Source organism: Notamacropus eugenii, chromosome 2, assembly GCF_028372415.1.
Source record: "Notamacropus eugenii isolate mMacEug1 chromosome 2, mMacEug1.pri_v2, whole genome shotgun sequence".
Classification (NCBI taxonomy): Eukaryota; Metazoa; Chordata; class Mammalia; order Diprotodontia; family Macropodidae; genus Notamacropus; species Notamacropus eugenii.
Window position 1 is genome coordinate 221,493,992 of NC_092873.1, and position 26,986 is coordinate 221,520,977.

The following is a 26,986-nucleotide window of genomic DNA, read 5'->3' on the forward strand; positions in this document are numbered from 1 at the left end:
AAGATACCAAAAAAGCACACCAGCTTTAAAAAGTTGTGGCAGTTTCATGGCATACTTTACACCATACTGACAACATACTAAAATATGCTGACCTAGAATCTGTTATATTTCCTACTGTATAACTTCGTATGAGTGTGAGAACAACAATATCTGAGTTTCCTTTTGAATCACCCATCCTCAGTACTTCTAGAAAAGCATTTCAATAAGATAAAAAAATACCACTTTTCAATTAAAGTGAACCAAACCTTGAAGGAAAGGTAACTGCATACAATTCTAATGTCACAGTCTTTATTTCAACTTAAATTGTGCTTGAAATAGAAGAGCCAGTTAACACATTAAGTGAAAAACATTTTCAAATCATAAAATAAGGAACAACAGTATATAATTTGATATAATTATAATTTATCCAACTTAAAAAAGCAAATATAATTAATTTTATTCTTGATCTTTGAGAAAATTCTTAATGTGAAACATGAAAAATTGTAGGTTTATAATAAATTTTTGGCTAATCTTTAAAAACATTTTATGAGGAAGGGAAGTAAAAACCTCAAACTTAATAGATGTGATAGACATTGTTTTAGCTCCAGTTTCCTATCCATGGTAGCAGTTAATTTATCAGCTAATGTCTGGTTAAAGTTAAGTCAATGAACATTTATTATATTACATTTTAAAATAAAATTTTTTTAAAAATGATCAAAGAAGAGATAACATCTTCTATTCATAGCTTATAACAACTGAGACAACTTTTAGTCAAGATACAGAATGCTTCACACAATTAAAATTCATTTAATTCTGAAGTATAACAAAAAATCTTAATAGCACAATAGCATGGCATAGGATTAGGTTATGAAGGATATCATAACCAACTGAATTATGAGGATAATATTAAGTAAATCATGTATTCCAGTAAATCAGTTCCAAGTAAATCAAAATTCCAGTAGCCAAGATGCTGCTTAATTACAGTGGAAAGGACCACAAGACTCAGTTTATTGAAAACATTCAAGCGTTTTAATCAGCTAAAGCAGTTAGGCAAGATTCAAGATGTGTCTTGTCTGGAAGGCACGAGCCACAATGAAAACACTGTGGGATAATGGTGACTTAGAGAGGACAGTGCCATCTAGTGGATAAACTTGGCTCACTTTGCATAATCATCAATCATTTCTAAGAACTTCCCCAAATGCGGACAGATCCAATTTTTAAGTTTACTAAGCACAGGAAAGGTAATAATCATAGTAAATGTTATGTGTATGTGGTGTAAAGGCATTAATTATTCTGTAGCTTAAAACTGGCTCATAATTAAAAATCAGACACTTCAAAACAAAATTGCCACGACCGAACTTTTTTGAGCACCTACCATTTGTGGAGCACTGTTCTAGAGAATGAAGTCATTGTACTAAGTTTAAAGAATAATTTAAAAATGAAAACATTAATTGATCAAGTCTCTGTACATTTCAGACAGAAGAAGCTGTTTTTCTAACTACTACTGTTATGGGAATTTTAGAAGTACATTATCTGTGGTACCTTGTGACTAAATCTTGTATAACTATATGATTAACCCTTTCAACACCAGGCACAATAGACTGCCTTCTGAAAGTAAAAATTGTGTTTCTTACCAAAAAAAGCAAAAAGTCAGTAGAATGAAAGATTCAGAAGCCCACAAGCTGAACATATGGGTACAGAGAAAGAGGTATGCTGACTCTTCACAGATTTTGCTAGAACTGAAAAATGGGTGATACATTTAGCTACCATTGTGGTCTCTGGGAGAGCTTGCTTGAGATGATTTAAAATATATATATATGCTAGTCCCATTTGCTATGAAAATACTTAAAACTACTAAAGCTGAAGTTTTAGAAACTTTAAAGATTCATTAGAACTAGTTTCAAGAGCAAATTGTAACTAAACAACTTTAGAAACTGAATTCTCCACTATTTATTTTTTTTGTCACAGAATAAGTAGTATTGGAAATTTTATTAAATTAGTAAAATATGTAAATAATATATTATTGCAGAAACACAGTTTATAAAACAGGCAGTAGTTTGACTTTTAAAATGAAACATTTAGAAGTCAAAAAGATCTATAGAAGCTTAATTAATAGTGGTAATAAATACTGTTCAAACTATACTTGTCTAGGTATTCAGGGGCAAATTTAATAAGGAAAGACCTACGGGGTTTGATTTATCATTTCTACCTAACTTTTTATTTTAAATTATAGGTAAATTCCCTTAGCTAATTTGTTACTAAGCTTTATCATTTATGAAATGGGCAACTGATGGTTGGAGTGTCTACTGGAAAGTTCCAAGGATTAATTTACAAAGATCAAAGGATTATTTATTTAAAGCTATAAATTTTCCTAAGTATCATCCATCACGCAATCAATGAGTACTTATTAAGTATCTACTATGGGCTAGGTGCTGGAGATACAAAGAATGAGATAACTTCCACTTTCAAGGAGGTTACATTCCATCAGGAAAGACAGTGTGTTCTTTTGTAAGAATAAATACAAGATAAGGTACATACAAGGCAATCAGGGAAAAAGGAAACTAGCAGCGAAGGGACCCAGAAAGCACCATGCAGAAAGCTGGTGCATGAGCATGATCCACTTAATGAATTCCCTTCATTGGACAGATAAGAAGATGGATCTCACAATGTGCTGCAAATACAAAGGATTTTAAAGGAAGTTTTTAGGTTCACAATTTTAATATATTTAAAATATATTTTAAAACATATTCAACTATATCATTACAGATCAAAAGAACCCAACAGGCAGATAAAAACGACAGACTTGCAGTGCTGGAAGGAATATAATGAATGAATAAAAAAGGTATTTATTAAGTGCCTATTATGTGCCTGGGACTGTGCTAAATGCTAGGGATACAAATGAAAAAAGTGACACTACTCAAAAAGCTTAGGTTCAAACAGGTAGAGATGACATAGAGAGGGGAGCGGTGGCCAGCGTTCTAGTAGGTGGGTGCATAACAGCAGGATGATCCACGGGGCACTCTGACAAAACCCTTTCTAGAAGCAATAATACTATTTATTAATTACTGCCTCCAGAGCTAGAGATGGAAGGGGATGAGGGGAAATGTAAAGGAATATGCATGTAGAGGCATGACTGGAAGCTAAGTAAGTTTGCACACAGTCCCCAATGAAGACAGTGAGTACCAAGGCTGAGGAGATTAAAAGCAGGGTAGTACAAAAACTGGATTTGGTAAATATATGGAATGAACTGGACAGTTGCTTCCTAGTGCTTTTTCTCCTTTGCTACCAGGGTGCTACTGCTTGTTCCAGCTAGCAGAACACATCTGCAAGTCTGAGACAGATCAGTCTGCTTAAATCTCCACCATTACATCCTCTGAGTTTCTATGAGATCCATCTTTCATTCCAAAATTAGTACAGGAGTGATGGTTTTTCATGGGGAGAAAGTCAAATCCACAAAGCTGAAGGAAATCAAAAGAATGAATGGGTGCAACAGCATGGTGAAATAATACACAGGTCATTTCCTAAAAGCTGCCACTCCAATTCAACTGAGGCGCTTAAAACTTAAATTTCCTTATCTGTAAAAATAAGGCTAGTACTTGTCTGGTCACTTTACAAGTCTATTAGGAGGCTCAAATATGATAATGTATGTGGTAACATGTTGTGAGAAATGTAACACTCTCTACAAATGTATGGTAGTATTATTTTTATTGCTACTACTATTCAAATGTAAGACAGAACACATAAATACAATAAAGATAAAATAATTTTTAATAGACATTTAAGCATAAATTACACAGAATTTATATTTATTACTGTCAAACAGTGATACATTTATAAATGCTGAAGGGGTTTTGCGCAAGTGAAGACAGCCAGTTAATATAAGGCTGGAATGAGTTTACAAGGAAGGTGAGGTTGAGCAGAGCTTATAAGAAAAGACATGCTTTGGCAAAGAGGGGGTGGGAACATGTTTTAAATGGTGGGAACAACATATGTGCCTGCACAAAGGTGAGAGATGAATAATAAACTAGGTTAATTCAATGATAAAAATTATTATTTGGGACTGAAATGATTTGCTGGCAGTAGATGATGAACATCTCAAGATCAAATAGATCAGTATATTAAATCCTGAAAAAATATAGGCATGGAATCTTTTTCTGAACTTTTATAGGTTGATTTAAATGTCCATGCTGTATAATAGGTTCAATTATAAAGTACTTATCTGAACATTTATCTTGGACACAGAGAAGGAACTATTCCAGAATGCTTGTTTGAACAAGACAACAGAAAGAAATTTTTTTATGATACAAGCAACTCTTTTAAAAATTTTTCCAGTTTGAACTTAGATAATACTTAACTATATGAATTATGAGAAAAAGAAGGCACCTAGATGGCAAGTTGTTGATTATTTAATGTAATTTAATGAGCACAAATTAAGCCTTTATATGGTGAGCTAGTGAATAAATATATATAGTAGCTATTTTTATATTTGTCCCAGTAAAACTTCTGGAAATTACATTTTCATTATAAAAGTGGCCTTTTAACAAAACCTGATGATGTTGCTTTTAATATTTAACAATTCTATTAAAAGGTCCTTGTTTTAGAAGAAACATCTAATTTATTAGCGATTTTTATATCCTATAACAAAATATTTTAGGTTTATGATTTATTTCCATTTTCTATAGGCTTAGTACTTACCATTAACCAGTAACGAAATCATTCTCCCACAGATTCAGTTCTCACTTCTATGCAAACAACTCCCAGCTCTCTCTATCTATCTAGCCATAATCTCCTGAGCCCTAGACCTACATCACAAGCTGCCTACTGAACATTTCAAAATGGATGTGCCAGAAGCATCTCAATCTCAACAAGTCCAAACTGAATTGTCTTTCTCTCCCAAATCAGCTGTCTTCCAAATTTCCTTATCACTCACAAGGGCAGAACCATCTCTCCACTAATCCAGGTTTACAATTTACGTGTCATCCTCAAAGTCTGACACCTCCTACTTCTATTCATAAGCTGCCAAATCTCATTGCTTCTTTCTCCACAGCATCTCTCACAAACGTCCCCTTCTTTTCAAACACAAAGACTTGTACTCTATGGTCCAGCCAAACTGGACCACTTGCTGTTCCTCACATAAGACACCCACTACATACCTTTGCACTATATGTCCCCTATACTTGGTATGCCCTTCCTCCATACTTCTGCCTCTTGGAAATCCTATGTTCTTTCAAGAATCAGGTTACCTCCTGCAAAAGGTCTTTCCTGGTCCTCCCAGCTGCAAGTGCCTTCCTGTCCAAGATGACTTTGTGTCTGCTTTGTATGGATTATACTAGAGACGTAGGAATTCACATTTTCTCCTCCATTAGACTGTAAGCTCCCTGAGGACAAGCTGTTTCATTTTTGTCTTTTCACCTCTAGTGTTTTAGCACAGTCCCTGGGATGCTAGATATACTATGCACTTAAAAAATATCTGACTGACTGATTTCCTAAATAGACTTTCGAGAATCACACTACACCTTCATTTCCCAAAGGCATTTCTATAGAAACATGAATATCTGTTAATGATACCATCTTAATTCTAAGGATATGAGCAGCAACAATGCAGGATGCTTTAAATATACAAACTAAAAACACACTCCTAAGTTAGAAATAATGAAAATACACATGATAACTTTTCTTTCTTTCAGATTTCTTACAATCATCAAATTGCTGAATGAGAAAAGAACTTAGACATTCTTTTATTCTTTTCCTTTCTCATGGTACTTTATTTTCCTTCTTTTCACATTAAGAAAATCTCAAAAGATTTAGATTACTACAGTGATACGGCATTAATAAAATATAGCAATAGGATAAGAACCTATTTCAATTTGAAATATTAAATATCCCAAATTCCTAAGTATTATTGAGGAAATTAGGTAAAATTGTAATAAACTTAGCATAGAAAATAAAATCTGTCCATCACTGGTTATCATTTATAAAAATAAAGTTTAGGTAGTATACACAGATGTCAAACATCAAATACAACCTAATCAAAATATTACATAATTGATTAAAAGCAAACTTCTATAACTTCATTTAAAACAAAAAATAATAAAACTCATATTAAAACCTTTTCCTAATAATCTTAAAGAAAATATGTGTTCCTCAGTTTACAAACTGCTTCACTTGCATATCTGAATCCAAACACATTTCACTACTCCTTCCATATAAGTACATTTCTATTTTTTTCTTTTTTCTATAATACAGAGCCGTCATGCTGATCTTATTGTTATATGTTTGTGAAACATGGATAGTCTGCCAGCGCCATGCCAGGAAACTGAATCGCTTCCATTTGAACTGTCTTAGGAAGATTCGGAGGATCACCTGGCAGGATAAGGTACCAGACACTGAAGTCCTTGCTCAAGCTGAAATGCCAAGCATTCAAACTATGCTTCAGAGAGCGCAACTAGGATGGGTTGGCCACATTGTTTGAATGCAAAATGCATGCTAGCCAAAAAAGACTATTTTATGAAGAACTTGCATGGGGCAGGTGATCACATGGTGGCCAGAAGAAATGATATGAGGACACTTTCAAGGTCTCTCTCAAGAACTTTGAATTTGACTGTGCAACATGGGAAATATTAGCACAGGACCGCTCAGCATGACGTGCCCACATAAGAAAAGGTGCTGTGTTCTTTGGGGAAAGCAGAATTGAGACAGAACAAAGTAAAAGCAGAATGTGCAAATTTGGGACATCCATCCCAAATATTCACAGACTATCTGTGCCCAACCCGTGGTAGAGCATTCTGAGCTCATATTGGTCTGATCAGCCACAGTCGGACACACTGACATTTCACTTTACAATGGAGATGTCATTTTGATCTTCTTTGAAGATAAAGGACAACAACCAACCAATTTCTATTTTTTTCTTTCTTCTATCATAATTATGTTTATGCAAAAATTATAATAGCTGTTCACAAAACACTTTACAGATGTAATCTCATTCAACCTTGATAGCAGCTTTGTAAGGTAGGTAGATTGTCATCTACAACACATAAATGAGGAAATGAAAACAGAAGGATTAAATAATGTGCTTAAAGTCACCTGTGCTGAGTTAGGCCATGGACTCTGACCCTTTGATGCCCAAACTAGCAGTCTCTCAGGGCTACCACAGTGACATATTTTATAACAACAACAAAATTAAGTATCTTTTTTACTTCCTCAATTCACTGACCATACCTTTGCTAATAAGCATGAGTCTTCATCAGAATTCAAAGTTCTTGGCTGTCATTCTTACATGTCACAGAAACTCAGAATTTAAAAGTACCTTATGGACCACCTGGTCCAATCTATACCTGAACAAGAATATTCTTTACATACTCAACAAGGTGACATCCACTTTTTGCTTGAAAACTCTCATAAAATCCCACTAACTGTGAAGGCAGCCAATTCTACTTTTAAATAGTTCTCATGGCTGGGAAATTTTTCTTGAGATTTAGCTGAATTCTACTAAATGTCACTTTTATTATTTAGTGTATTTTTACTTATTAGGTAGGAGTCTTACCTTTGTAATCATAAATATAGACCAGTATTGGCTCATTTTGACCAAAGGCACAAAATGCCACCATGTGTTCATGTGGATGAAAAGCAACGTCTCGAAGAGGTGATGTATATGAAAGGTCAGAATACATTGCAACTTGGTCTCCTAAAAAGGAAAGAATAATATTAGTCAGTTCTTTTGAAGCTTCATTTTTCCATCTTTCAATATACTGACGAATCTATGATCTCATCAATATGAGTACAAAGAAATAATACTTGTTGATATTAAGGCTATATTATTATTATATCCTTTGAGGTTAAAAAATCCATTTTATACACTCTATCTCACTTTATTCTCAAATCATTGTGATGTACTAAAAATACCAAGATTCAACAATCTGTATAGTCCACAAAATATCTATGCGTAAAGATATTTTGCAACTATCTAATATTTTATATTGTCATGTAACTGAAATTTAAAATCTTGAATAATTCAAATATTTTAGAAAACATTTTAAGTAACTATATACCTTCAATTAGTTATTTATCCTTGACTTATATATCCTAGAATTAATTGGAATTGCACAGGAAGTTCATACCTTATGAAAATCTTAGTCACAAATATTGAAATAAAACAATAAACCTTCCTTCTCAATCACATCTGTGCTGGGAAGTCTCCAGTCCCCACCACCACTAAAGACAGTTTCCTATTTTGCCCTTCACTGCCTCAGAAACCCAATTTATTGCACATACTTGGTGTATGTGTGTATGTGAGTGGGGATGAGGAGTGGAGGGAGAAATATCCCCATAATGGGGTTATATCATGATACTCAATAAATATTTGATAACAAGGATAGTGTGTTTCAATCACCCTCAGATGGAAGGCAAGGTAAAGTTTCCACACAGGAACAAGGTGACGAATAGTGAATGCATCAGCATTATTTTGGTAGAGTAACAAGTTGCCTAGATGGGACTCACCTGTTTGGCTTTTTTACCTGTTATCTAAGAGTTGCAAAGAACAATGGATTAAGCAAAGTCTTTAGGACAAAGTCCATGACTTTTCTTCACAAATAACCTCTAAAGGTCATTCTCAGGGCCTGTTTATTCTCATAAACAAGGCTAACCATCTTGATTTTCTCATTTCTAAGCCACAGAAAATTTTAAGAAACAAATTATAAAGTTAGGAAAGCAGGGGAAAAAGTGGCTGGGTTAATACAGGAAGAGATGAGACATAAAACTATAAAAACAAGTAAGCAAAAGAACTCCAAAAGACACAGCAGTGTAGATTCATGCAGGGCAGGGCCAAATGTCTTATCATACCGGGCATAACTTGGGGCTTTTATTGCACTACAATCTAATACAATAACCAGTACTCATAAAGGTGAACTGGACTAATGAAACAGAAATACTAAACTGTGTTTGGTATACCATGTAAAAAGTCACAGAAGCATTTAATACACTTTTTTAAAGATCACAAAAGTTTTGATGTTTAAAAGAGTAAAACCTGCTATCCAAAACTCTCCGCAATCCAAAACAGCCTACTGGCTTAAAGCTTCCAGATGTCAAATTCATGGCATTGTTGTTAAGTCACAATCTAATTTAATGTGCAATCTTGGGAGCCTAACTAAGGATCTTTCTATAGAGAAATGCAATGTAACAATTCTAAAATTTCTGGAATATAATCCATTTCTATAAAATAGAGTATCAGTCAAATATAGGCTGTACCTTTTCCTTGGAAAACCTCAGAGTAATCTAAAAACAATGCTCTAATTAGAAATGAGGATCAAAAGAATGAAAATGAAAGTTATGAACAAAAACAGAAAAGTGAGAAGACTGAATAAAATATATTCACTGAATTTTTAAAAATAAAATCCCTTCTATAGTATGTCTTCTACAGTCATTTTAAGCAATTATTTTTCAGTATGTAACTCTTTTTTTCTCTTTTGATGAAAATTTGACTTTAGAGGTAAAGTTTACTGAGTTTTTAATTACTTTTAATTACTCTGACTGCTGGACTTAAAAAGCAATCTAAATACATCTAAGGACCTGAGGTTTCCATCTAGATTTTTGTTTTTGTTGTTCTTTAGACATTACATTCATGTCCAACTCTTTGTGAGGTTTTCTTGGAAAAGATACTGGAATGGTTTGCCATTTCCTTCTCTAACTCATTTTACAGAAGAGGAAACTGAGACAAACAGAGGTAAGTGACTTGCCCAGGGTCACACAGCTAATAAGTGTCTGAGGCGAGATCTGAATTCATGTAGAGGAGTCTTCCTAACTCCAGGCCTGCTGCTCTATCCATTGCAATCACCTAGCTGGCCCTCCATCTAGATAGCCCCCATCAGTTAATATTTTAAAATCATACCAATGTTGTAAAGAAAAGTATTGAATAACAAGATTCCTATGGAATTTAAGGAGAAAAAAATATAGACTAATGTAGAGAAACTTGGTTTAATCTTTTCCTCAGCACTGAAACATCTACTCTGTGACCTGACCTAATCACTTACAATGATTTTATACTAGTAACAAAAGGAATAATTTGTCATACTCAATGAAGTATCTTCTAACAGGTAAAAAAGGATATCATGGATAAGCAAGACATGCTTCATAGATGTTAGATAATGGACAGACAAGACAAGAGACAGACTGAATGGAAAGCACAATCCATTCCATTTCATGAAGCTCTTCAAATGACATCAAGATGCTGCAGAGGCATGGTGTAAATCAAATTTAAAAGTTTATTCAAACAGAAGAAATTTGAGCTCTTTAAGATAAGATTTCCAATCAGATATTATTTAATCTATATATTTTTATTTTATTTATAATTTAAAATAACAGTTTCTACCCAGCTATAAAATTTCTATTAAAAAGGCAGACATATCAAAACAAGATACATGATGTTCCTCAGGTAATTTTATTCTAATTGTGATACTATTATAGTACTCTCATTATAGGACTATACCTTAACAAGATGGGTTCAGAGAACTCCTCTTTGAAGTATTCTGCCAAAATAGCAAATCAGGGAAGAAAAAAGGAATGATAAAAAGTAAAACAGATTTTAATATGAAATTAGTTTTCTTGGCATCTCATCTTTATGAAGACAAATGAATAGCCTTCAACAATACTACTAAATAAATATATAAAAATAACACTAAAAGTTTAGATGTGGAATTTTCTGAGAAGTTATTTGGGCAGCTATGTCGCACAGCGGATACAATACCAGGCCTGAAGTCAGGAAGACAACTGGCCTCAGACATTTACTAGCTCTGTGCCTCTGGCCAAGCCTAACTCAACCCTGTTTGTCTCAGTTTCTGAGAAGCAAATGACAACCACTCCAGCATTATCACCAAGAAAAACCCAAATAGGGTCATGAAGAGTCAGACATGAATGAAAATTACTGGAAAACAACAAACATTTCATTAAGTGTGTTTTTATAGTTTTATCGTTTCCTATATTTTTCCTACATCATTCATTTTATCAAGACCTGAACAAGTTCTTACCTGTTTCTGGGTTCCAAACATATGCTATACCATCCTCACTTCCAGAAAAGAGAAAAGTCCCACATGGTGTTAAAGTACTATGAATCTTCTCCCTATAGTTTGCAGCACCTACATACTTCCTTGTTGCTAATCTAAAAAGAAAAATAATCTAATAAATCTTTATTTCTTTACTGTATTCATTAATGTAAACATTTAATCATCTTTAAAAATTAGTATTCAGAATAATTTTCTTTTAAATAATTCAAGAATATCACTCACATGAAATAATTTTATACTGTCATATTTACAGACTCTCTCTCTCTCTCTCTCTCTCTCTCTCTCTCTCTATATATATATATATACATATATATATGATTTCCTTCAACCTTTTCCTTCTTTTGGGTTCAAATGATATTGAGTTTTTATTAGAGGCATTTGGTCTTTACTAGAGTTATCATTCTTGGGTTTTATCTGTTACATTTACTGACATCATATACGTCTTTTAAATTCTTATCAGTGAATACAGCGCAAGACATATTGTTCAGACCCTTAGGACCTCATGCCTGGGTAACCTAGCATTGAGTAGCATTTCTTCAGTGACTTGAGAATGCTTAAAAAATTGCTTAGTTAAATAAAACACTTATTTTTTGTAAGTCACAAATTCAATAAAATAGCAACCTGTCATTTGTTCCATAGGAACACTAGTGTAAAAGAGAAAAACTACTTTAGAAAATGTCTGGAATTTCTCTCTTAAGAATCCTATTTCTGCTCTTTCCTTTTAAATACATGATCCTTTGATATTCTTCATTTGAAGGAAAAGAAAAGAGAAAACATAGATTCAGAACTGTAAGGAACCTCAGAGGTCATCATCATCTAAGCCAATCATTTTACAGAGAGGAAACTGAGGCAATAAGGGATTAAATGACATGACCAAGATCATAAAAGTGTTAATGCATGAAAGAGCCAGGATTTGAAGTTGGGTCCTCCTACTCTGAATTCTAACTCTTTCCACTGTACCACTCCCTTTCCCCAGGTTAATTTATTGGATAAAATATCCTTTGAATCAACCATGCATTTTGTGTAAATTTTGCTTCACTTGCTACATGTAGTATAACACTGCTAATTCTACTTTTCAGATAAAGGGAACTCTTTTACTTAAAGCTGCAAATTGATGTTCAATACAAAAAAAAAAGACATTTTAAAAAAAGAAAATGACAAAGCTTTAAAAAATGTTGAAATACATAACAAAAAATCTGATCCACATGAACCAATTAATTAGTAAGGCTAACATTTATGATTAATTATTCTGTTACCATTTAAATCTACTTACATCCGGAGATCCATAATTCTGAGAGTACTATCCTTGGCATGGATTAACAAACGTCTTCCATTTGGATGAACTTCTAAATGGCTTATTGGAATCCCCTTAATATCATTTTCTCTAATTTCCTATAATGACAGAACATTAAAAAAAAAAAAACAACTATGAAAAAGATTCCATGGAATATAAAAACAACCTTTTAAAAAAATCAACATTCCTATCTGCAGTTAGGAAGCTTTTAAATGTCTTGCTAATTCAACAGTTGAAGATGATAAATATTTAAATGGCTTGATAAAAATTCCTTTTAACTTAAGATTAGTTGAAAGTTATCTATAAACTTTACTTTGTTTTATAAAAGGCTGTTTTAAATGGCCCTATTTATTTCTATAACATGAAAATCCATTTTATAACATTTATATGTTCAAGATTTTTAAAGTCCATAACTAACATTTCTACCCATAACTTCCTCTTTTAAAAGATATTAAAATGTCTATTTTCAATTTAATTCACAGATAGGAAAAATGTGAAGGCTGAATATGTAAGCTTTTAAAGCTTATGCATTCACAAAAGGAAAGCTGGAGTCAACCTTTAAATACTATTCCAATCTGTAACTATTTCAAAATAGAGTTCCATCTCAATTTAGAGGAAAGGAGTTATCGAGATATTCTTCTTCAATCATTTAATTTAACTTGTAACTGAGGGAGTTTAGACAGTTGCTTCAGGCAGCTACAGAAGGCGCCCTACTAATGATGTTAGGGAAGCAGGAACACTGCAGGGCTGGTTACCTGTCTGGACTGGCACTGAATCAGAAGAGGCTACCCAAGGTCCGCCAGGCAATTTTCTTGTCTGGATGACTGAGGGAAAAGGAAAAGTTGTAAACGCAAAATTACTGAGGCAAGACAGAGGCGAGAGAAACAAAGGACACACGATCCCTCACCAAGAGGCTAAAGGTGACATTGCCTCCTCTACCCCAGGGATCTTCTTTGTCCTTTTTCCTTTCCTCTCCCAGAAGGCCTCTTCTGATCTAGACAGCCGAGGCAGGGGGACCTTGAATAGTGCTTCTGTCCCAGTGTCATCAACAAATGCCATGGGTACTGAATACCAAAAGGTATTGAGCCAGCAATAAAAAAGAACCAATGGAAGTTATAAACTAAGGAGGAAATGAGAAAACATGTCTCCCTTCCTCCCAAAAAGGGTATCTGGTATTATTAAAAAAGGAGTGTAATTTGAGAAAACTCTTCTGGAGGTAAAAGTCACACTTACACTGATGTAAACGTGAAGAAAAGACAATTAATCTGCATAACAAGTTGAGGGTGAGGTGTAAATCTGACATTACTACTAGGACATTTACACCATTTTTACTATTGCAAAAATCCTCTGTTTAAAAAATCATTTTTATTCTCAAACTGAGCAGTTTGGCAGGGGAGAAAAACTACTATTTTCTTGAAATTTCTGGGGGATCCCAAGGTGCACGGCACATGGCACATAGGCATCTTCAAAGCTTCCTATGCTCCATAACCTGCCTGCACCCATTTCCTCACTCTATTGGCCAACAAAGTACAAGAGAATAAATTTAATCCCAAATGATGGTATGCACTGTTAAATTCCAAAATCCATTAGAAACTAAAAAGAGCCATGAAAATTAACTGTTTTTGACTTTTTCTTTTTGAATATCTCAAATGGAATATTATTGGAATGCAGCTATTCAAGGCAAATTATCTTTTAGCTGCTATTTTTGAGATAAAGAAACACACAAGAGCTTTCATAGTAAATAATAAACTGCGCTTTATGTACTTAAGTGATTAGTATAGGGCATCTGGAATCTTGCCAGTCCCTCGGGTATATAAGTAATTAGACAGTTCTTTTTAAAATGTGTGTAATTAGGCTATAGTATGAAACTCAACACACCACTCATTAACCTGACAGACCAGAATGATTCCAAAAAGAATACACAAGACTGTTTTTTAAAACAGGTTTTAGAGATTCAAGAGGTTGAATTAAAGCTCACAAAAAGTCTTTCCCCCAACTTAAGAAAGTCTTTCATTCACACTCTGAGACACTGTCAATGAACTAAGCTGTGAAAATTCTAAGAACAATGGTATGTTCATGTAGGACAAAATCTGTAAGAGATAAGCAAATATGTCCAGTTTTTCTTTGCTCCTGTGCTGGTTTTCTTTTGTGTGCACTTTTTACTTTATTTAGAAGGCTACAATTAAGTGTGGATGTATATATGTGTATATATATATATATGTATATATATATATTATATATATATATAAATAGATCTAGATCTATAGGTATCTATAAACATATTACCCATAGACATGCATACACAAATATCTAAAACCATACTATGCTTATTTCCACCTGTAATCTCTTTCTCTGGCTAACATCTTCCTTCATAGGTCCAATGGTTCCATGTTTTTCTAAATCAACCAGCTCATCATTTCCTACACCACAGCAATATTCCAATCCAATCACATCCTTTCTGAGAGACTGTCTATAAAAGTTTTCCCCAAATTTTCGGCACTCCTTCTATTCTTGGCTATATAGGTTTTATTTACACGAGAAAATTTTAATTTAAAATAATTAAGATTATCCTTTTTATACTTCAACAATGCTCTCCCTTATAACATAGTTTAAAGTTTGATACTGACGAATCTACATCCTTTGCATTCTTTTCTCCTGGTTTCTTTAAAGTTCCTGACTTTTTGCTCTTCCACATGAATTTTATCATTTTTTCTAACAATATAATGATTTTTAGTAATTTAATTGGGTTGACATTGAATAAATAGGCAAAACAGTCATTTTAAAAAGCATATTGGTTTTACCTACCCATGGACAATAAATGTTACTTCAATTATTTAGATCTGAGTTCATTTGTATAGAAAGTGTTTTATATACTTATGTTCATACAGTTCACATAACTGTTTTGGCAGTTATAGGCTCAAGTATTTTAAAGTGACTAGGTATTTTAAATGGTCTAAAACAATATTGAATAATGTAGATGACACAGTGTAGTTTTTCTATTTTTCACTTGGGATTAAATCTATTTTAACTTTAACTTTGTCTGAGATAATGATTATGATCCCTACTTTTTTACATAATAAATTTTACTCTGGTATATCTCTCATTTTTATAATATTTCCTGAAAGGAACATATTGTTGAATTCAAATTTTTAATCTGCTATCCATTTCCATTTTATGGGTAAATTCATCCCATTCACATTCTAAACTACAATTATTTGTATATTTTCCTCCTTTCAATTTTCCCCAGTATCCTTCTCATCTTGCGTGCCCTAATTTGTCACATTTTAACACAAAACAAATCCCAACAATCAAGTGACAAGTCTGATTATAACTACATAATCCTAAAATACAGGATAGCTGACAAACCACTGACAAAATAACAATGTGAACTGAACCATTACAGAGTCAAGATAAAAAGGAGAGAAGCAAGAAATTCAGTGTTCTATAATACTAATTTTAAAAGTGAAAAGGTTATAAAATGAAGCTCAAAATTTGTGTAAATATTTTCCCTTTGTATAGTAAGATCTAAAAGACTGACTAATATCTGAACATCTTCAGTGAGTCACTGCTTATATTTATCAGCCACTTGCTAAATGTTAGGAAGATATTCAAGGGAATTTAATTTCCAACTACAATAAACGTACATATCGTTAACTTTAAAAGAGAAAATTGTACATCACTGTTTACATTTTTTACCTCCTTAATGAATGGTCAAAATTTAAACTATGACTTTATAACCTTATTTATGTTCCAAAGTCGAACTGGATGTTGTTCATTTTCTCTGACCAATGTATTCCAAACAATAATCAATCCCGAACTGTCTCCTGAGTACATATGAAGTCCTGTGGGAAAAAAATTCATTTATTTACAAATACCAAAAAATTAAGTAAAAATTATTCTTTTTATTCATTAAACATTCAGTAATATGCAGATGACCCTCCTACACTCTATGAGAGATACAAAATTTAGGTAAGACACAGTTACAGTCCTTGAAAAGCTTACAATTTAGTAAGGGGATAAGAAACAAACATAGATAACAATAATATATAATCTTATATTAAAAGTCGGTTAAAGAATGGTAAAACATTCTTGGTCCCCTCTATGTAACATCTAAGTAAAGAGAATCAGGGAAGGCTGAATGGAAGAGGTGGCATCTGAGATGCAGGCACAGCACCTCAAACTGGAAGGAGACAGAGCAGCTGTCTAGTTCAGCCTTCTCCTGAGGAAAAAAACCCTGAGCAACATCACCCCAAAATAGTCACCAAGCCTCCATTTGAAATCAACTCCTAACTCCTCAGCGCATGCCATTTTACTTTTGGATAACTAAAATTGCTAGAAAGCTTTTCCTCAAACAACTGATAAACATTTATTAGGCAACAACTATGTGCCACACACTGCACTGAACGGAAATTTGACTCTGTCTTCCAAACGCTGCTCCTTCTTCTGTTGTCTAGGACCAAGCAAAACAAATATAGTCTTGTTTCTTCCTCCTTTTTTGTTTTAAAAATATTTTAAATACTGTAAACTTAATAATTAAGAGACTTCTTAATAATTAAGACTTCTATGAGAAACTGAACTGTTATGTTCAGTTTGTTTTTTAAGTAGGATATATCTATCTAGATGTATGTAAAAGAGTGGTAATAAAGCTGTTCTACTTGTTTCCTTCACTTTTTTGTTTTGCCCCGTTCTTTTAAGTAAATTAATCTTATGGATGATTTTCTCTTATTTGTCATTATCTACTAGTTTACCATCCTCCCCCTGCCTCTTTTCCTTATAAAAAATGCATTTCACTGAGCAAAATAAATGAACACATTAGCTACTTTTGAGAATATATATGTCAAACATCATCTTATGTTCACCACCCTTCTGTCAAGTCATCATCTTTTTAAAATCAGTATCATCTGTAATTTCAATCAAAATTTTCAAGGGCTTCAAAGTTGCTTCGTTTCATATTAATGTTGCTTTCATCGTATAAATTGGTTTCCTGGTCCTGCTCATTTCATTCTGCATTCATTTATACAAGTCTTCCCATGCTTCTCCTAATCTGTCATATCTGTTATTTAAAGACAATATTCTATCTCATTCATACACCACAATTTCCTCAGCCACTCTCCATTTGATGGCTGCTGTTGCTGCTCAGTCGTTTCCGTTGCATCAGACTGAACATCAGAAATGCAGTAGTTTTCATTAAATGACAGACAACAAAATCACAAAATAACTGGCAACAAATTTGCCTCTTACCAATATATGCCTCAAAATATCATTGAGAATTCAATAAATACATTATACTGAAACCACAGCATTATCATTGACAAAACTGTTGCCCACAATAACCCAAGCACAACAGCAATCCATAAACTATTAAGAGAGACTTTTAAAAATAGATGTCACCACACTCAATGCTTAAGATCCAAGTGTGATGGAATGAAAAGCTTCTGGAAGAAATCAAAAGCATGTAAGACCAAGAGGAGGGTCATATCAATCCTCAGTTACCTGCCTACTATGGGAGCTGTTTAAAGATGCTTTCAGTGAACCTACAGAATATGAGATTAAATTCTCACATTTTTATTCAGTTTCAAAAAGCAGTTATTTTATCCATGCCTGCCAGCACTCACCGAATGTTAACAATCCATAAGAATCGCAGCATAACCACTTGTGACGGGGCTATGTCTACTAGAATCAAAAAGAAGAGCAACAGTAACAGTAACGCCGTGATGATAATTGACATTGCCGTAGGTTTTTAACCTTGGCAAAGGGCTTTACATCATACCTCGCTGATTCACACAACAGACTGCTAAACAAGTATAAAAACGTGTAACAAACAAGAAGTTACAAGAAATTACAGTAAGGAAATGAGAAAAACCTGCATTTCATGCAGCTATCCTCTGTAACATAGAGAACAACCTATATTATTGTCTGTATTCTACATACCTTCAGTGTCAAAACAGAGAGAGTTGATAAAACTTTTGTGGCCCTCCAATTCTTGTAATAACTGACCATGAACTTCTTTCACTTTAGCATCCCACACTCTTATCACAGAATCGTAACATCCGGTAACTACCAGGTATCCTGCAAATGGATGGAATTTGGCCGTATAGACAAAGGAAGGATGAGGGAAAACTTTCACAGCAGCTGGTCCTTGGCTTTCAATTTTCCACATTCTGGAAAGAAAAGTCATATATTACATAGATACACACACACGCACACACACACACCACACATACAAATTCTGTAAGGTTGTAAATACAAATGTAATGTAAATACAAAAAAAGGTGTTTTTTTCTAATAATACAGAGAGTCCCAAACAAGCATTATATGTCTTCAAAATAATTAATGGGAAATAGAGATTTAACCTGACATTTTTTCTTTAAATCCACTGAACATCAATTAATTATCATTTGGAATATGACTCTTATCCTACATATTTCAATATTGTTGATTTCTTATGGCATAAATAATTTTTCTACTTATCAACAGAGGTTAGATATGTAGCTCAATGAATTAATATTCATTGGATTAATTCAATGAATTAATGCTCAAGATAATGTATAAAACTAGAGAAGCAGCAGTATGGTGGAGTAAATAGAAAGTTAGACTTAGAACCAGGGACACATGGTTTAATGCCATATATTGACTGTGTAACCTTGGATAAGTCAGTTAACTCAGTATAGTGGGCATCTCTCTAAGACAATGTTGCCAATAGTAGAGGGATTAGTAGAGGGATTTTCCTCAGCAGAAGTTTGTTATACTAATGAAATTACAAGTTTGAAGCTCATCTCCCCTTCTCGAAATAGAAAGGATAAACGTTACTCTCATTGAAACTAAAACCTCTATTGCATTCTTCAACATAAGCTTAAGGGTTTATGGGAGGTAGTGGGTTAGAGAGGAAATCCTTTGGAGCTCAGGGGACCAGGCTCATGGTCTTAATTCCATTACTTATCGTGTGACCTTGGGTAAGTCTCTCTACTTCTGTAAAACTCAATTTCTTTTGAACACAATACTTTTCTAGGACAAACTGTAGGCACTCAGAAAGTCCACTTAATGAGTGACGGGGGTAACACAAGAGGTTTGACCTTAGAACTCTTCCTAATAAGCAGGTTATCATGCTTTTTATATTTCACATGGGCTAAAAGATCAGAAATAGATATATTTAAGCTATTTTTTTCATAATTTGAAATATTTTTCCTATTTCAGAGACCTTTAAAGAGCAAGTTCAAAACTAGAAACAACTGTTTAAATGCAGAGTAAGATCAATGGATAAAGTGAAAGTACTATTATTTTCATGGGTTTTTTTTTTGGTTTGGTTTTCTGTTTGTTTGTCTGTTTGTTCTGGAGGGAGGAGGTATGGCAATCAGAGTTAAGTGACCTGCCCAAGGTCACAAAGCTAGAGTTAAGTATCTGAGATCTGATTTGAACTCAGGCTTTCCTGTCTCCAGGGCTCTTGCTCTATTTACTGCACCACCTAGTTGCCCCTACATTTCCATGCTTTTAAAAAATTCTTAAGAAACAAAGAGGTATATATAAGACCTGAAAATTCCCAAAGAAACTGAACTGCTAAGTCGTTAAGGACTCAGCCACTTGAAGGATCAAAGTCTAAAATGGCTGTTTTGAGGCAGCAAGGTGGCACAGTGGATACTGACCTCGAGTCAGAAAGCCCTGAGCTCACATCCAGCCTACCACACTTACTAGCTGTGACCCTGAATGAAATACCTTAACTCTGTCTGCTTCAGTTTCCTCACCTGTAAAATGCTGAAAATAATAGCACCCACCCTCAGGGTTATTGTGCAGATTAACTGGGATATTTGTAAAGCCCTATATAAATGCTAGCTATTATTCTTAAGATAAGAACTGTGTGTAACACAAAAAAAGAGGCAGGATCCGACATATACAAAGGAACAAATGTTAGGACTCAGATTAGAATTACATAAATTACATAAAATAAGCAAGTGAAAATCTTGAATGAAATAAAACATGACTGAAATAAAAATTAAGTATATATTAAATTTCATTTCAATGTACAAGTACCTTTCACTTTATATAATAACTGCATTCTGAAAATTTTGCTATAATGCAAATCCTATTTTATCATTGACTAACATTATAAAATCAGAGAGAAAGTACTGAGAAAGGAAAACAAAATTCCCCAACAGACTGAAATAACAAGCTTGGCACTACAGCACACCAAAAAGCTACGGTTCCAGCACGCAGAGCACCCTGTGGCACTGTCCTCTCAGGCTCATACTCTGGACCACAACCTGACAACTTTTCCCTCCTCCTCTTTCTCTTCCTCTTCTTTGTGTCTGGTTATTTACAATGGGATCTCTCAGATATAGACTCTAGTAAATGTTTTTGCATAAATTGTTTTGTTTGGTCCTTACAATTTAGCAAAATAGGTAATTATAAAATTATCATTTCCATGTTACAGATAAGTACACTGGGGGCTAGAGGTCACAATGGTCACCTAGTCTTCAGAGTCCCCCATTCTTACTATACCATTATACTTTAATGTGTATTTCATTATTATATTAATTAAACTGAAGGTGATGGAAAGACGAATTCTAATTTTCATAAAAGATACTTCCAGGGAAAGCATAATAAAATAAGGTATTAAAATACCCTTTTTAAAAGAAACTTGTAACAAATATGTTCTCATTAGCAAAGAATTGAAAATATATAGAGGATAAATCAAACATACATTTAAAAATTGTGCTTAGCCCAGAAATTTAATATTACATAATCAATTTGTAAAATGAATATCTGACATAGGCATATCACTGTACATAGCTGAAACTATATTTGTACTCTTTTTTCTCTCTTGATTTCCTTTTAGACTCAGATATATTTGCAGTAATCTCTCCTGAATTATACTGACCTGACAGTACTATCAGAGGATGCAGTAAGGAGATGTTGATCATCTTTGGACCAGCAAAGATCATAAACAATATTGAGGTGACCACAAAATTCTCTCAAGTAACGTCCTGAAGGGATTTCATATACTAAAGAAAAAAGATTTGAAAATTAGTGAATAGGCTATTCACAGAGTATTGTATATAAAAAACTTAATAATCTGTAACCATTTGAAATGGAAGTGGGCTAAGATTCACATCTGTATTTTTTTTTGAAGAGTTTACCAAGTAAACAAATAAAATTATCAAGACAAATACAATTTCATGTTCTACATAAGAAATTTTTCCAGTAGTCTCAAGTGCTTCAATATCACCTGACCATACATTGAATGCATAATGGCATGTTAGGAAATAGTGCTAGACTGGGGTTCAGATCCCATCAAGATCACTTATATGTTGTGTGAATAAGGGCAAATCACTTAACCTCTCACAAACTTATCTGGTCTTCACATCTGGAAAACAGGGCTATGACTTGTACTACTGATCTCAAAAAATCATTGCTCAAAAAATTGTTTTTAAAGGTTACACAATCAAATAAGAAGCATTTGTTAAGTGCTTACTAGTTCTAGGCACCATGCAAAATACTAAGCACCCAAAGACAAAAGTGAAACAATCCCTGCCCTCAAGAAGCTTATATTCTAATGGAAGAGAGAAAACATACATACATACTTGTATGTATTTACAGAACATATACACAATGAATACAACGTAGTTTTGTTCCCCAATGGGTGGGAGTAGGGGATACCTGGAAATTTCATAAACCAGATGATGCTTGAGATAAGTCCAGAAGGAATCAGGAGCTCCCAGAGGTAGGGGTAAGGGAGTACTCTCCAAGCAAGAAAAGATAATACAAAACACTGAGGGAGGAGATGAAGTTTTGTGTGTGAGGAATCATGAATAGAATCCAGCCAGTATGGCTGGAATTCAGAATCAGTCAATAAATATTTATCACGCATCTACTATGTTCCAGACACTGTGCTAAGCCCTCTTTGGCACAAAAAAGAAGCAAAAGACAATCCTTGCCATCAACAAGTTCACCATCTTATGAAACAGATAACAAATATACAAATATGTACAAACAACATATACATATAGGATAATTAGTTAACAATAAAGAGAGGGAAGGCACTATAATAGAAAGGATTTCCTGTTGAAAATGGGATTTTAGTTGGGAATTGATGGAAACCAGGATAGCCACTAGCAGAATGAGGAGGGAGAGCATTCCACACGTGGGAAACAGCCAGGAAAAATGTCCAGAGCCTAGAGATGGAGGGTCTTATTCATGGAAAAGCCAGTGTCACTGAATCAAAGAGCATGTGTTGGGGGGGAGTAAGGTATAAGAAGACTAGAAAGGTGAGAGGGAGATAGGTTAGGAAGGGCTTTGAATGCCAAATAGAGCATTTTAAAAATTTGATCTTGGAGGTGACATGGAGCTACTAGAGTTCACTAAGTAGAAGGGTGACATGGTCAGACCTTTTCTTCAGGAAAATCACTTTGGGGGTTGAATGGAGAAAGGATTGGAGTGGGGAGAGATTTGAGGTAGGTAGACCAAACAACAGGGCAGTGAAATAGACCAGGTGGGAGGTGAAAGGATCTGTACTAGAGTAGTAGCAGTGTCAGGAGAGAGAAGGGGGAATATTTGAGAGATGCAAAGGTGAAATCAAAAGGCTTTGGCAATAGTTTGGATATGAGGGCTGAGAGATAGTGAGGAATTCAGGATGATCCCTAAGTCGTGAGCCTGAGAAACTTGGAGGAGGTTCTTTCCCCCTACTGTAATAGGAAATATAAAAGAGGAGAATAATTTTGGAGGAAAGATAATGAGTTCTGTTGTGGACATGTCAAATTTAAGATATCTACTGTACATCAAGTTTAAGATGTCTGAAAAGGAAGATTGGAGGTCAGCCGACTTTAGGGTAGTATAGGTAGATCTGACAATCATCAGCAAAGAAATGATAATTTAAAAATAGGAACAGATGAGATCACCAAGTGAAGTAAGCAGAGAGGGAGAAGAGAAAAGGTCCCAGAACAGAAACCTAAGGGATAACTGTAGTTATCTGGACATGTTTCACTTAAATTTCACGTTCTAATAATTTAAAATATCCCTAAAATTTAAGAAATATTTGGCACTAATATGGTTAGAAATTGATCAAGCTAAAATAGTGGAATATTATTCTAAAATATATCCCCAAAATGAAAATTTTCAATTTCATCTCTGCCACATTACCTGAAAAGTTTATAAACATCTACTCCCACCTAGTGGTTAATACACTAATACAATACCACTTTAAACAATTTAAACCACATACTTAAATTACATGGGATTAGCAAGTTGCCTACTTTTTCACTCTACTATATATTTCCTCTGCTTGGAATAACTGATTTAGATTAACTATATATTAAGCAGCAACTAGGCGGTACAGTGGATAGAGTGCTGGGACTATAGGCAGGAAGACTCATCTCCCTGAGTTCAAATCTGGCCTCAGATATTTACAGACATTACATTGTTTGCCTCAATTTCCTCATTTATAAAATGAGCTGGAGAAGAACATGGCAAACCATTCCAGCATCTCTGCCAAGACAAACGCCAAATAGGATCACAAAGAGCTGGACACAACTGAAATGACCAAACAACATACTACTGCCTCAAACTCTCCCCCTCATTTAACTATCTGCTTTAATGTTTGCTCAGTAAGTAGGATGGTTGAAAATTAAACTAAAATAGGCAAAGTTCTAACCCAGACTTCTAATCTTTTGTCTCTCCCTACATGTTGATTCCTTCCCTGAAATATGGCTTCTGACTTCATGATACAACTGAAACATCTTTCTCTCTCTCTCATTACCAATGATCTCTTAATTGTCAAATCTATAGTTTCCAATCCTTTACTTCATGATCTTTCCAATATTTGACCCTACTGACCACCTCTCCTTTTTTTTTTTTATTTTTCTTTCAACATCACTCTCTCTTCCTTCTCCTCCTACCTATCTCACCACTCTAACTCAGTCACCTCAGCTGGAACATCATCCATATTATGCCCCCTAATTCATAGGTGTTATCTCAAGACTCTGCCCCAGCCTCTTCTCTTCTCCCTCTCTACTCTCTTACTTGGTTACCTCATCAGCCCCCATAATAATTATCCTCTGTATACAGTTAAGCCCTAGACATATCTCCTGAGATAAAACTCTATATCACCAATCAATTATCGAACATTTCAAATTCTATGTCCCACAAACAGTAAAACTCAACTTGTCCAATACAATTCATTATCATTCTCCACAAACTCGTCCTTATACCAAACTTCCCTGATTTTATTAGAAAAATCATTATTTGTCTAATCTCCAAAACTCTATTGGCAGAAGAATCAAATAAAATCTCTTGTGTCTGGCACTCTCCTTCCCACAACGACAAGTATAGCTATGTTGACCTTTCTGCTGTTCCCCAAACATGACACTCCTCTTCCATTTCCCAAGGCCTCTGGAATGGCTGTCTCCCATGCCTGAAGCACTCTCTCCTCACCACTATCTTTGAGGATGTGTATTTTTCCTTCCAAGACTCAGTTAAACCAGGACCTACATGAAGCGTTCTTGATCCTCTTAGCTCCTATTGTCTTCCTTCCCTAAATTACCAAATAAATAGCTGAGTAACAGAGAATTATTTCTTGGAATGGAGTTTATGATGACAATTCAGGCTGAGTAATTACTATTAAAAATAAAAGAAAGTTTATTTTCAATGAGCTTGATTTTAGTGATTTAGGTTGTGCAAGGAAATCTTTTCTTTCCTGTTCATCTCACGTGACTTAAATGTCTTTCCCCCACTATCTCCTAATTCATCTCGATCTCACAAGTGGCCCTTCTCCTTATCAATTGAACACCTCAACATGTACCCTTAATTCTCATTCCATTCCACCTTCTCCAGCAAACTGTCATTTCAATCATACTCACTCCTTCGTTAATTTTCATTCTTTCCCTATCTACTAGCTATTTCCTTGTTGCCTACAAATACATCCTTATCTTCCTCATGCTTAAAATAGTGATCCCACTATTCTTACTAGCCATTCTCCTAAATTTCCTCCTTTTTATGGTTAAACTCCAATCATTGCCTCCACTTAGTTTCTGCTCCTTTGACTCTAAACCCAATTCGATGTAGCTGCCAGTTTTATTCAACTGAAATTGTCCTCTCCAAAATCACCAATGATCTCTTAGATGCCACATCTTGGCAATATCTTGAGCCCTCTGCAGCCTTTGACACTGTCAATCACCTTCACCTATATAGTCTTTCCTCTTTCAAGGTGCGTTTTCTCTCTTTCTCTCTCCCCCTCCTCTGCTTCATTTATACGGTTTCTCTTAGTGATTTCATCATCTATCTTATTGGTTCATTTATCATCTCTATGCAGACGATTCCCAGATCTATAGATCCAACTCTAGTCTCTCTCCTGACTCTAGTCTCACAGCACTAATTGCCTTTGGACACCTCTGACTAGATATCCCACAGGAATTTCAAACTCAATGTGTATCTGAACTTAAACTCATTATCCTTCCTCTCACACTCTTTCCTCTTTTGAACTTTCCTATTACTGTCAGTATCTCTTCTGTCAGTATCAGTTTCCTTGCAGACATTTCAAAATAGATGTCCCACAGACATCTCAAACTCACCATGATCAAAAAAAGAAAATATGAACTTTGCCAAAAAACATTTCCAAACTTCTCTATTTCTGCTAAAGATACCACCATTTCTTTTAGCCTTTTGAGGTTTTAATCTTGGTGATATCCTTGATTCTCCTTCAGATCAGTTACCAGATCTTGCCCTTCTTATTTTCACATACCCAGCGTCTCAGTTGTTTTTATTGGCTCTGTCCTTAGTTCAGTTTTGAATTCAGTTAACGTTGAGCCTATGCTGGGAGGCAGAGGATCTTTCCTGAGATCCGACATTATAGTAGGCTGACCTGTAGCACCCACTTTCCCACCACCATCCAGGCCTTGGACTGGACTAGCCCTCAGGAGCTCCCCATTGTGTTTTGTAATTGTCTCCTATACATCTCATGTGACTGAAAGTGAATTAAAGAGACTGAACCACCAAAAAAAATGTGTTGTTTTTTATCCCACATGACCCCTTCTCTCTACTCCCACAGCTGCCTCTTTTGTTCAGGCTCTCACCACTTCTCAGAGCCTATTGCAACAGCTTCCTAACTGGTCTTCGGGCCTCAAGACTCTTTCCAATCCAGTCCATTCTGCTCCTTTAGTCTGTAACTGACCATGTAACTCCCCTATTCCTAACTTCAGTAGCCACTCTATATGACTTGCCCTTGACTCACCTTTCTAGCAGATTCACCGGACATGGCCCTCCCTCCTGCATTCTGTGATTCAGCCAAACTGGATTTCTGGTTCCTCACACATGACACTGCACCTCATCTCTCTGTGCTTTTGTCTGGACAGGGGTCTCCTAATGTCTATTCATGACATCCTTCTCTTCCTTTAACATGCAGCTCAAGAACCATCTTTTGTAAGAAGTCTTTCTTGATCACCCCTAATTCCTAGTTCTCTCTCTCTCAAACTACCTTGTAATGAATTACTTTGCATATATGGGTACTTATTCGTATTCACTTCATATTTATGCAGTATATATTTAATTATATACTTACTGTCTTCCCTACTAAAATGGAAGTCCCTGATGAGTAGGGATTGTCTCAGTCTTCATACATTTATCCCAAACACCTGACACATAGTAGGTACTCAATAAATATTTGCTAATAGATTCA

General features: G+C 34.6%; 1 protein-coding gene across 11 annotated transcripts in view; it reads right to left on the reverse strand.

The window, feature by feature from the left end:
* The window catches only part of AHI1 (Abelson helper integration site 1), a 279,355-nt gene that overhangs the window by 202,250 nt on the left and 50,119 nt on the right, over positions 1-26,986 (reverse strand). For all 11 annotated transcript variants that reach the window (XR_011974556.1, XR_011974555.1, XM_072643419.1 and 8 more), the window contains 6 exons: positions 21,200-21,323; positions 18,259-18,488; positions 16,066-16,169; positions 12,307-12,425; positions 10,998-11,128; positions 7,523-7,663 (listed from right to left, as the gene is read on the reverse strand). Coding sequence is in view for 9 of the 11 variants with exons in the window: in XM_072643419.1 (XP_072499520.1) it covers positions 7,523-7,663; positions 10,998-11,128; positions 12,307-12,425; positions 16,066-16,169; positions 18,259-18,488; positions 21,200-21,323 (849 nt within the window). In the remaining 2 variants the exon portion in view is untranslated. The remainder of the gene's footprint in view (positions 1-7,522; positions 7,664-10,997; positions 11,129-12,306; positions 12,426-16,065; positions 16,170-18,258; positions 18,489-21,199; positions 21,324-26,986) is intronic.